This window comes from Lactuca virosa, chromosome 5 (assembly GCF_052849685.1).
Source record: "Lactuca virosa cultivar CGN04683 chromosome 5, Lactuca_virosa_CGN04683_v6, whole genome shotgun sequence".
Taxonomy (NCBI): domain Eukaryota; kingdom Viridiplantae; phylum Streptophyta; class Magnoliopsida; order Asterales; family Asteraceae; genus Lactuca; species Lactuca virosa.
This window is the reverse complement of record NC_136430.1, coordinates 307,082,039-307,094,405: the sequence shown is the minus strand read 5'-3', so window position 1 is coordinate 307,094,405 and position 12,367 is coordinate 307,082,039. Positions and strand designations below refer to the sequence as shown.

Genomic DNA, 12,367 nt, shown 5'->3' with positions numbered 1-12,367 from the left:
GATGAATATGCCATTTAGCTCTATCTAGGTTTGATAATTTTAATTTCCATGTTTTCTATTTTTAATTTCTATGTTGTTTTTTTGGGGTTTGTTTGTTGTAATTTTCTTTGAAGTTTAATGAAATTTTAGTTTTAAAATAATTTGGTTGAATTGATTATTTTTAATATAAATTAATGAAGTTTAATGAAAGTTTTTTGCTGCGCAATGTGACAAATATGATGTGACACTACGTAGACCGTGACAAGTGTATCGCCATTCCCTCCGGCCTTAGCTGACAAATATATGGTTATTCCATCAAAACAATATATTCTTTTAACTCTAATATATACATAAGAAAACAGTAACGTAGTTGTACAACATTAACCAACATTTGAAATCAAGCAGTTCTAATAATAACTATGGAAACACTATATTACTTGAGATATTTTCTAGATTGGACCGAAAAGTGGATCATTTTTACTCGATCCAACTATTTTGACCATTTAGACTTCGACTTGACTATATCATATCCTACGGAGGATTTTTCTTAATCTGCCATTGATTCCATGCGAGTTTTATTATATAGTATATATTATTTTGTGAAAATATGTTAGCATTTATTTTGTGAATCAAATTATTTTTTAATAATATTGTTTCACCTCTATATATTCTTTCCAACGACTTATTAGCATCAAACTAATGCCTGGTATATGGAATTATGGATAGATACGTGATTAAATAATTTCTTTCTAGCTGGAAATGTTGCCGTGAATTATTATAGAAACCTGGAAACCGATAACTGCAGAATAAGTGCATCGCTTTGCCTTAGAAATTTGTTAATCGCTGCATCTCGGGAACCCGATATTATCGTTCCATCTTTCGCATTTCGACGGCAATTGCAGATCGCCATTCCAGAAAAATTAACAATAGCAGATCCATCTGCGTATCGTCATCGTCTTCTTCGACCCTAATCCCCCTGATTCAATTCACAGAAAGGTTGGCCATTTCATCTACATATCGTCTTCTTTTACCAACTGCATGATCATGTTAATATCTGTATGAATTGTCATTTTTTTGGGGGTTAGGGTTTATATACACCAAATTGTGAGCGATTTTTTCCTAACGTCACTTGAAAAAACTTCATCGTATTCAAAACCCTGGAAATTTATTTATGTTATTTTTTATATCCTTTATTTTCTAATTGCTTTGGCATCAAGTTAGCATATAGGGATGTGCTGGTGATTTTTCATTAATCCGTCGTTACTCTTGGTTTAATCTGGATTTCAGGGGGAACAGGGGTGTGTATTGGGAAACGAAAAATGGGACCAATATACTATATATTAGTGGCGCTTCCTTGCACGATTGGGGCAATTGCGTTGGTGCTTCTTCACATTTACCGACATCTTTTGAATTACACTGAACCCACGTATCAGCGTTATATTGTCCGCATCATTTTTATGGTTCCTGTGAGTTTTTATTCCTTTCTTTTTTGATCAGCTAATCGTAAGATATTACTTGAGTTGTGGTAAGAGATTATTTCTTTCTGCATGAAAAGCAGTGCTATCTAAGACCTGTTACTACTCACTACTAATCCCTTAATTCCTGACTAATGATGAAGATGTTTTGGTTAAAGTTTGGATAGTCTGGGACCTTTTTCTTGTCATTTTATGTTGAAGTAATATTGTCATTCAATTCTATAGAACAGTGTTAATAAGGGCTTTGTTCTTTAGCGACTATGGCTACTTGTCTCTACCATGTATGGTGTTTTTTGCTTCTTACTATAGTATCACTGCACATCTTACAAAATTTGCGTTTCTGAACTCCATTGTTTTTTACCCAGCCAACGATGTATTAAAGGCATCTTCATCCCCACAGAAAATGAAAGATTACAAAAAGATCAAATATAGTAAGACAAACACATCACATGAGTTTGTAGGTAAACTATGATAGTGTGGCTAAAATCTGGCATGCCAACAAGCATTTTGGGTTATGTAGATTGTGATGTTGGCTGTTGAAGGTGATCATCGTAGGTGTATGAGTTAATTGTAGTCAGCAACTTCTGCCTTTCTCTAGAAGTAGGGACTTTGATTTTGCCTTTAAGATCCTGTTACTTCAGTTATTTGGAGGAACTTATTAAGCTGTTTGCTTGCTATTCTGTTTAACATCCTCAGGAACTAGAGTTGGTTTGATTGTCTTTAGGAGTTCTAACAAGTTCAAGCTTCTTTTCCAGTATGGACTATGGAATTAGTTTTTTTATTCTTGCTATTGGAATTATTGATTTGAAAGAACAGCATCTAGTTTATGCTAAGTTAAAATGATGCCCCATAGAGATGGATGGTTAATCAATGTTATCATCAGAGGAGGTCTCTATTCATGTGAGAAGTACTTATATGGAGGTGCAAAGCTCACAGATCACTATAGAAATAGGTTATTATTACTCTATGCATCCCTCAATGACTATTTTGCTAGTATTGGAAGACCAATCCTAAAATTTAGTATAAACTTGAGCTAAAAGTAAAGAATACATATCTTGTAATAGATGAAAGATATCTATATCTAGACTCTAGTTACTAATATATAAATTAGATGCTTCTTCTACATACATAATACTCCCTACACCCCAAAAAATTACAACATTTTCCATTTCGGGATGTGTCACCATTCTAAAGAAATGCAACAGTTTGTTTTTGGGTATATTTTCAATCCTTTGTATACTTTTTCTAAATAATCATTAGAGAAATTAGCAGCTTTAGTTTCAAGTCGCATGTTTATTTGTCCTTGTTGAAGGGCATGTTTTTCAAGAAATAGTAACCAAGTTTGTTCCACCTAGGTCCTCAAACTTTTTCTTGAAGATATATATATATATATATATATATATATATATATATATATATATATATATATATACTAGTGGCGTACCCGTGCGATGCGGCGGCGGCAGCTAGTTCCTTTCGGGAGATTGTTTAAACACGACGATTAGTTTCTTCTTTGCGGCAGATAGTTATTTTATTTTTTCGGCAAGCTGGTTTGCGCCAAATAGTACCTTTCCACATATAGTTTCTAGCTGGATGCATAGATTTGCAGATGGGGTATTCATAATTCATTCAAATTAGTAAATCTAAGCCTAGATTTAGGTAGTTTAATACGTAATAAATTAAATGGACATTAATACAAACTAAAGCATAAGTCAAATCAGTTGTAAAAGAGAGAATTTATATAGATGATCGTGAGAGAGTTTGACCATCTTTACGACTTCATATTTTGATATATAGATAGTTTATTAAAATGATAGCAAACATCTTTTATTTCTGTATTGTTGTAATTTCATTTTTCCTTCTCTTTAGCTCAGTTAACCTTTACTATGTTGGGTAGGTCATAAGACAAAAAAAATAGTAAACTAACAATTACACAAATTGATCTCAAACAATTTGTTAAAATAAATAAAAGAAATCAAGAAATATAAAAAAGCAACAATTTCTTAGATAAAAGATAGCAACAATCAAAGTAGCTTAGAGAAAAGTTATTTTTTAATACTGCTTAATTGAAAAAAATATTTAAGACAAAATTTTCATATATCCAAGTTATTATCAAACTAAAATATGAAATATTGGAGTTTAAATCGAATATCAAATTCCTATCTGAAATTTTAAGTAAATACTTTAATAAATATGATAGAATGGTAAATTCTACTTGAAACTACTCTACTCATGCGCACAAAACTCAAATAATTGGAGTTCTGACAAGCTTTGCAAATAGAAGCAGCCTGTTTTGATTTCTAAGACAATACATTAAATACCTTTAAATTTTTAATAGAAATGGTAAAATGAAGGAAAATATATAAAGAGATGAAGTCTTTTTTCTAAATATCATATATACAACCACCAAGGAATTAAAAAAGAAGTCGTGCTTTAAAATGTTAACTCAAAATATTAATTACAAACCATAAATTTAACCTATACTATAGAACATGTAAACTTAGATGCTAACTTAATCTTCTTCTTGTTCGCTTTCGGGGGTCAAGCCTTGTATTTTCCTACAATAAAAACATTCACATTATTCCTATAGTAGATCCTGCTCGTTTCTGATCCTCAAATAGATTTTTATTCACATCATAAATCCCAAAAAAAACCGTCTTTTATTGATGAAATATTAGTCCTATAAACAAATGACTGTCATAAACCAACTTTCCTGCCCAAGAACAAATCAATAAGATTACATGAAATAAGCAGCAAACAGAGACATAAAGCTCCAATAAACAGGTGTGCCAAAAAACAATGGGGCAACACTTACCAATCAATGGAAGGGTTGGCATTTTGCATAAAAACCTTAGGTTTGTACACCTAAAAAAGCCTTCATTGAATTGAAATAAAGCAAAATAATAGTAATACCACCAACAAACCCCTTTAAGGGAAAAAAGGGTCAAACCAGTACAATGTATGTCATTGGCTTAAGTATATAAGCTTTAAGCGTGGAATATTGTAATCGGTTAGTCTACAAGCTAGGTTTAATACATAGAGCCATTACAGGGCAACTAAAAAAAGCATTACACTTCTAACTTATGAGGGTGGCACAATAATAGCGATGAACTTCCAAGTATGAACCAATAACAACAATGCACTATCAAGTGAAAAGCAGCAAAAGCAATGTACACTCAAAGGCAAACCAGCATAGGCAATGAACTCTCCAGTGAATTAGAGATAACAACTTTAGCCACAAGAACAACACCAATTTGAACCATCCATAAGACAAAAAACCTGCAGGGGCAAAATAGTCCAAAGTCAGATGAAAGGTGACACACATCAACAACTCAAGAAAAATACAGGAGCAAAATAAATAAATCTAAACCAAAAATCTATTTAAATCATCCGAGATGTGAATCACATAGTAAAAAGATAACACACAAGCATAAAATCGATTAATGAATCACACAGTAAAAAGAAAACATAAATCCAAAATTTTAGGCGCTCTTTTTAATTTTAATGCGCCAAATTTCACTTACATATTTGAAATAGGTCTTGAATACATATTGGTTTGATATCATAGACCCCAGAGAGAAGAGCAACGTCGATGTCTATGGTTCACTCTTACTCATTCCATACTCATCTGCATCCGTTTGATTTTGATTTATACACCATTTTTCATTCATGAATCCCTCTCCAGCTGTTTGTGACCAAAGATCTGAGCATTATTCTTATTATACAGAAGGAAATTTCAAAAAAAAAAAAATCTAAAATGACCGATGAAGGTTTAACCTGGATGGAATCTATCAACATATGTCTTAAGCGTTAGAATTTTCTGCGAGAGTGCCAAAAACTGTAAGATTCCAAAACATAAATTAGATCTGAAAGTTTACATTTACGATTTCAGCTCAAAACAAACCACCCCATGAACCAAGAGACCAGATCCAACATTAATATTTTAGCCATCAAAGTTTAAAGAAGGAGGAAAGAAAGAAAGGGAGAAAATGAGACAAAAAGATGAAGAAAGGTTATCAAAACTTTACCCGGTGACTGGATCCAACTTTCCTCGCAATCTTCTTACAAACTCCATGTTTTTGCGCATTCCAAACCCCTCTCTGCAAATATGAGTGTGTTTGCCTTTTGTTTCTGCAAAAGAGAGAGAGCGAGAGATTGATAGAGATCTGTGACCACTAAAAAAATCAAATAGTCATATGCGTGTTTATAGTTTGAAGAACACCAACCGTGAAAATTGTCAATCTAGGTACTTCCATTTGTAAGTGATATATTCTGATCTCAAGCCACCAGAAATGCAGTGGCAATAGGTCAGTATGTCGTTAACCAAAAAATTGGGATATGTCGGTCTTCGGGTGAAAAAAATATCCACAACTGTGGTGAAGAAAAACGGTGATGTAATCGCGTTAGGTTTTTCAGAAAGGAGCGTGTTGAATTCAAATTTTGAATCGAGATTTGGCGAGGAAGTAGAAGAGAGCGACGCTTTTAGGTCTCAGAAAGAGGGAGGCTTGTAAACAAAAAAATAGGTCAATATGTGTTTTTTTATGCTTAATCTTTTGTACATTGAGCTTAAATTGTATATTTTTTCCTTTGATTTTGATTGGTCAGTTTTGGATCGTATGGATTACCATCTTGGCCATTGGAATAAGAATGGAGGGTCAAGATTTCACCCCCTTGAATTTTAAGACATTAGGCTTAGTTTGTTGTACATCATGCTTAAAATTTTGTATTTAAGACATTAGATATGTATGCTTTATAAGATGGTATATATATATATATATATATATATATATATATAGAATGGCTACACACACCCTCTAAGTCCTACTCCAAAACTACAGCTTTTCCACCATGGGACTTGAACCCTCAAGCTCCTTTGGGGAGGGACTGATACCACTAGGCCAATTGTTTGACTGTTTGACTAATGACTTGACAATGATGTAGCAGTGGCATGGCAATGGCCTAGCAACCCTAAACAATTTCGTTAAATAATAACCAAGTTTCTGTTTGTTCCACCTAGGTACCTCAAATCTTTTCTAAGAGAAATTTCTTTTTCAAATAGTTGTTTGTACAAGTTTGGGCAGCCATAAATAGGATCTGGAACTTGGTTAGTATTTACTATGTAGTGACATTGACCCTTAAATTAATAGTCAAACATTTTGATAAACTATGTGGTAACTTTTTAGGGATGGAGGGAGTATATTCCCAATTGCATACATAAATCTGTTATAATTTAACTAACACACCTAGTAATTGTCTCAAATCCCATTAATTTGGTTAGTTAGAAATGTATACCTTTATCCAGAATTAGATTTGTAAAACCTAGTAGGGTTAAGGATGCATGTAAGTGGATAAACACAGCAACATATGGGGGAGGTAAATGTAAATCACATTGTTTTCAGAGCAAGGAAGGTGATGATCAGGCTTGAACAGGAGACCTCACTTAAGGATTTACACCTCCATAATTTAGGCAGATTTGACAGATGGTCTCCCAAATTCTACCCTGTTGATTTTTGCGTGTATTAGTGATCTTACCTTAAACTCTTTTAAGTGTTGATGTTTCAATTTTTCTTTATCTTTGTTCATTGATGTTTGTTTGTGTGGGTTTTGCTTCATTTTACAATGAGTTGTTGTTTATTTGCAGGTTTATGCATTGATGTCTTTCTTGTCGCTTGTATTCAATAAGAGCTCAATCTACTTCAATTCTATTCGAGAAGTGTGAGTATTCAATGCCTAATTTTGGAAAAGTAACTACTGTACCAACATTTGGATTCTTTAAACATGCTTCTTTGTCAGAAAAGCTAGTTTTTTGCTTGATAAGACTGAAGTTGTAAATATAAATGTGCATTTTTGAGTAAATACTTTTTTTTGTTTAATGTTTACTACAGGTATGAAGCTTGGGTTATATACAACTTTCTGTCACTGTGCCTGGCATGGGTAGGTGGTCCAGGTGCGGTTGTTTTAAGCCTTACCGGGCGCTCTCTTAAGTCAAATTGGTGTTTGATGACATGTTGCTTCCCTCCTATTCCACTGGATGGGTGAGATCAATGAGACTATCTTTCTGGTTATGTTGATGTTGTAGTGTAGTGACAAGACAGTTATGTATTTCTCTTTGTGCAGACGATTTATAAGGAGATGCAAACAAGGGTGTTTACAGTTTGTGATTCTAAAACCTATATTGGTGGCAGTTACTTTTCTACTTTATTCACAAGGAAAATACAATGATGGGAATTTCAGCGTGGCACAATCCTACTTATATCTCACCATTATATACACCATTTCATACAGTCTGGCACTCTATGCTTTGGCCTTGTTTTACATGGCATGCAGGGATTTGCTCCAGCCGTTTAATCCCGTTCCAAAATTCATCATCATTAAGAGTGTTGTTTTTATGACCTATTGGCAGGTAAGGTATATATACATGCACAAGTAAATATGTAATATTATTTGACTTTGTTGGTTTTATTTGGTTTCCAGGGTGTTTTGGTTTTTCTTGCTGCAAAGTATGACTTTATAAAAACCGCAGAGGAAGCAGCTCAGTTCCAAAACTTGATTATCTGTGTTGAGATGCTTATTGCTGCTGTGGGTCATCTTTATGCGTTTCCGTACAGAGAGTATGCTGGTGCGAATGTGGGTGCACCCCGTGGCTTTACAGCTAGTCTTGCACATGCTTTGAAATTGAACGACTTCTATCATGACACCGTCCATCAGGTCTGTTCATCTTTCTTTCCTTTTAGATAGATCTTCATCATCATTCGGGGGTATTTTGGTCATTTGACTTTTCCCCTTTGCAGTTTGCACCGACATACCACGATTACGTACTGTACAACCACAGCAGCGACTCGGGGGAAGAAAACGGGGGGACGAAATACAGGGCACGCACTTTTGTCCCAACGGGGTCAGAGATGGACACGATTAGGAAAAGCAAGGATCTTCCAGGAGGGAAGTTAAGTGACATACAGCTATCAGTGTCAAGTATGTCAAATTCCAATTCAGGACATACAACCCCGGAAATTGGAAGTCCGACTAAAGAAAAGGTACCGACTCCTTCATCATCGCTGCTAGTGGATGTCTCCGAGTCCCCGTCAATAATACCCTTTGACCTATCACTTGTGGATATTGACATGTCTGGTTATGCGGATGAGGTGCCTGCAGTCAAGACACCCGAGACTAGGTGAAACAGAAAAACATGTTTAAAATAGTTTTCTTCATTTGTTAGAGATACCGTGTGAGTGTGAATGAAGCTTTTCGGTCGTCTCTCCTTTCATAAAAATAGCTCTGTACATGTATCGGAACGTAAAACAAATACTTTTTCTCAAAAAATTACTTCTAGATGTCAATGGTGTTTTGTGTGACATGCCGAATTGATTACAGATATGCCAAAATCAGAGGATTATAAACAGGTAACAAACTATCTGAGATGTTGAAAAGCACCATTGTGTTAAAAAGTATTGTTCCACCAAATACTCTTATTCCAAACAATCTGTGGCTGATTTTCGTGGTTTAATATGCATGGCCATGGCTTTCAAACACATTACTATCTCATGATATTCAGGATGTGAAGTATGATCCTTATAAAAAGTCGTAATATTCCCATTTAACTCGATAAAACTCCAACCAGGAATCTTTTTCAATCCAAGACCCCTCATCTGAATCCATGCTTCACCCACACCATCCCATCCACCACTCGAAGCATAATTATGAACCAACTGCACCAAATTCCCAGGATCTTCAGGCTTCAACCTTCGTATATCACATGCAATAACATCTCCAAGCACCTTATTACCTTTAATCCTACACCCATCAAGAAGAATCCCTAAAACATCAACAGCCGGCTCTTTAAACATCTTCTTGTAGAAATCATATGCATCTTCTACCCTACCCGCTCGACACAAAAGATCAACAACACAAGCACAATGTTCAAGTTTTGGTTCCATCTTGAAATGATTTGCCATAGTCTCGAAGAGCCTAACACCTTCCTTCACAAGCCCATTGTGACTACAAGCATAAAGAACCGATAAAAAAGTAACATGATTTGGTTCAATCCCTGTTTCCAAACACTCTGAGAACATTTTCAAAGCATTCTCCCCTTCACCATGACTACCATACCCACCAATCACTATGCTCCATGACACCACATCATGTTGTGACATTCTATCGAAACACTCTCTAGCATTCTTCATGTTTCCACATTTGAAATACATATCAACCAAAGCTGTGTCGATTAAGAGGGACCGGGTCCCACCAAGACAATTTCTAACAACAAAATTGTGTATCCATTTTCCTTGATGATAAGCTCCAACGGAAGCACAAGCTTGGAGAAGAGATACAACTGTTACCTCATCGGGTCTCTCAAAAGATTCTCGCATTTTGTTAAAGATATACAACGCTTTAGATAATTCACCATTTTGTGCATACCCTGCAACCATGGCATTCCATGTGACAACATCTTTATGGTTCATTGTATCGAAAAGGGCACAACTTTGATTTAGTCTCCCACATTTCGCGTACATGGTAATGAGAGAATTTTGAGTAGGGATGTCTAGAAGAATCTTTTTCCTTAATATATACCCATGGATTGAGGTTCCTAGAAGTAAAGACCCCAATTGAGCACATGCTGCAAGAGCACAAGATATGGTTGTGGTGGATGGCATTACCTGTGAAATTAACATCTTATGGAACAGTTCCAATGACTTATCTGGACGTTCATTCCATAAAAGCCCAGAGATCATTGAAGTCCATAAAATCATGTCTTTATTTGGAGTTGATTCGAATATTTGGTAGGCGTTTGTTAGGTCTCTAAACTTAAGATACATGGTTATAAGTAATGTTTTAACTTGGAAAACCATTTCAAAACCACTGATGACTATTTTCCCATGCACCAGTTTCCCGATTCTGAGGTTACCTTGTCTTGTAGCAGCAGAAACTAATGACCCAAACGTCTGTTGATCAGGGTTCAATCCACTAACAAGCATTCTAGACAAAAGTTGTGAGATTTCTCTAATATCATCAATCAAAGCATAAGCAGAAACTATAGAATTCCAAGAGACAATATCTCGATTAGCCATTGATTCAAACAAGTTCTTAGCGTCAGTGACACTTCCATATTTCCCATATAAACTTAGTAAGCAATTGGCTAAAGATAAATCACAATCAAACCCGTATTGGATTGCACAAGCATGAAGAGACTGGACGTGGGTATATTCTGAAACGCCTGAAAGCATGGCTAATATGGTGACTGAACTTGGCTTAATTCCTTCACACTGCATCTGCTTATACATTTGAAACGTGGTATTTACCTTCCCTGATCGAGCATAACACCCGATAATTGCAGTCCAGGGAACAACATTTCTCTCAGGCATATTATCAAACACTTTGCTGGCAACATCGGTGTACCCAAATTTGGCGTAAAGGTTAATCAAGGAAGCAGCAATGTAGGCATCAGAGGAGTACCCATTGACGATGGAATGTTGGTGGAAAGAAAGGCCGTGTGAGAAGAGGTTTAGAGAAGTACAAGCTTTGAGCATACTTGGGTATGTGTAGGGGTCCGGCATAATGTTGGTTTTGAGCATGGAGAAGTAGAGGAGGAGGACTTCGCGGTGAGAACCGGCGGTTGAGTGACGGTTGATCAGAGCATTGTAGGACTTGGTGGAGTTGGTGGCAAGTGACGGCAGAGAGGGGGGTAATTGAGGCTTGATCTTTCTCATGCTTAAATACTCAGTTTTGGTCATTTCTTCGACGTCTGATTCATATCAGTCGTGTGGCTTACATCGCCGTTAGGGTAAGAGGAGATAGTCTAAGGGCGGCGTTGGCAACTTCGGCTGTCACCGGAAATCAGTTACGCTGACGGTGGCGCGGGTGCGGTCATAGGCGGATGCAGTTGTAGGGTAGTGAGAAATTGAAGCCATGGCTGTGGAACCCATCGATGTACGGGTGCTATGCAATTGTCACAAATCAATTAAAGTTTTAAAATCAAATTATACTTGGATGGGCTCTACACCGGACAAAGGGTGAGTTTAGAACGAATCGATCTTGATCCAAACCCTTTTAACAAATTTTAAAATCCGATCCAAACCCATAGGTTTTGAATAATCAAACTTATATTCTTATTCAACCGAATCAACATATCTTCAAACTCGCCTTATAACCTTTAGATTTTTTGAATAATCAAATACATTTTACTTAAATCATATAATAACATTTATTAAATAAAATAAATGTTGATTTAGAAAACACATTATATATTCGAGGACTTTCGATTGAAAATAAAATCATTATTGTAGTAACTTCAGATTAGTTTTTGACCGTCGATTGCATTGATAGAGAATAACAATTGAAAACTTTCTTTTGGTTGATAAATAACTTTATTGATTTATAAATGAAATTGATGATTACTTGATGAAATATAATTAAAATGACATCATGACTCTTGATAGAAGACTGATCATCAAGTCCTATGTAAAAACAGTTTAGTCTTTGGCATTTTCTCTTTGGACTTTCGATTGGAATTAAAAGTAAAATTTAGGCAGTATAAATTATAAATGTATCATTCTAAAATTTATACGGGGAGTTATATAACGAAGCGGATCGGTGATGATCTATACCCGACCCTTTTAATAAAAGGGTTATGAAGTACAAATCGTTAACGGGTAAACGGATCAAAAACTATGCTCCAAACCCATATAATTGTTAAGGGTTTGGATCGGATCAGAGTCAAAACTCGCTCTATTGCCAGATCTAGATGGTTCCTCCATACTATTTTTTTTCTTTTTTTTTTCCACCTCAGATACCATTTCAATATACACACCATATTATTATTATTTTTAAAATTTAAATATGTAAAAAAACTAATGAAATCAAATGAAGAAGCACGGTTAGTCAATTGCCTACCTACTGACGTTTTTTAACATAGCATT

At 35.3% G+C, this 12,367-nt stretch overlaps 2 protein-coding genes across 2 annotated transcripts; one reads left to right on the top strand and one right to left on the bottom strand.

The window, feature by feature from the left end:
• The first annotated feature begins 664 nt into the window (after positions 1 to 664).
• Positions 665 to 8,791, top strand: LOC145114963 (uncharacterized). Its single transcript, XM_079051090.1, has 7 exons — positions 665 to 975; positions 1,267 to 1,445; positions 7,096 to 7,169; positions 7,340 to 7,489; positions 7,572 to 7,857; positions 7,929 to 8,162; positions 8,246 to 8,791. Exons 2-7 carry the CDS (start codon positions 1,299 to 1,301, stop codon positions 8,627 to 8,629), a joined length of 1,275 nt encoding a protein of 424 aa, XP_078907216.1. The 5' UTR covers positions 665 to 975; positions 1,267 to 1,298; the 3' UTR covers positions 8,630 to 8,791.
• On the bottom strand, positions 8,749 to 11,386 carry LOC145114962 (Tetratricopeptide repeat (TPR)-like superfamily protein). The gene has a single exon (XM_079051089.1). The coding sequence runs from the start codon at positions 11,180 to 11,182 to the stop codon at positions 8,921 to 8,923; it is 2,262 nt and encodes a 753-aa protein (XP_078907215.1). The 5' UTR covers positions 11,183 to 11,386; the 3' UTR covers positions 8,749 to 8,920.
• Between the last annotated feature and the right edge of the window lie 981 nt (positions 11,387 to 12,367).

Bases quoted from the DNA above. Each gene is read 5' to 3' on its own strand.
- LOC145114963 (XM_079051090.1), top strand. From the start codon at position 1,299: ATGGGACCAATATACTATATATTAGTGGCGCTTCCTTGCACGATTGGG. The intron at 7,858-7,928 runs GTAAGGTATATA...TTTGGTTTCCAG, and splicing joins TTTTTATGACCTATTGGCAG to GGTGTTTTGGTTTTTCTTGC. The intron at 8,163-8,245 runs GTCTGTTCATCT...TCCCCTTTGCAG, and splicing joins ATCATGACACCGTCCATCAG to TTTGCACCGACATACCACGA.
- LOC145114962 (XM_079051089.1), bottom strand. From the start codon at position 11,182: ATGACCAAAACTGAGTATTTAAGCATGAGAAAGATCAAGCCTCAATTA.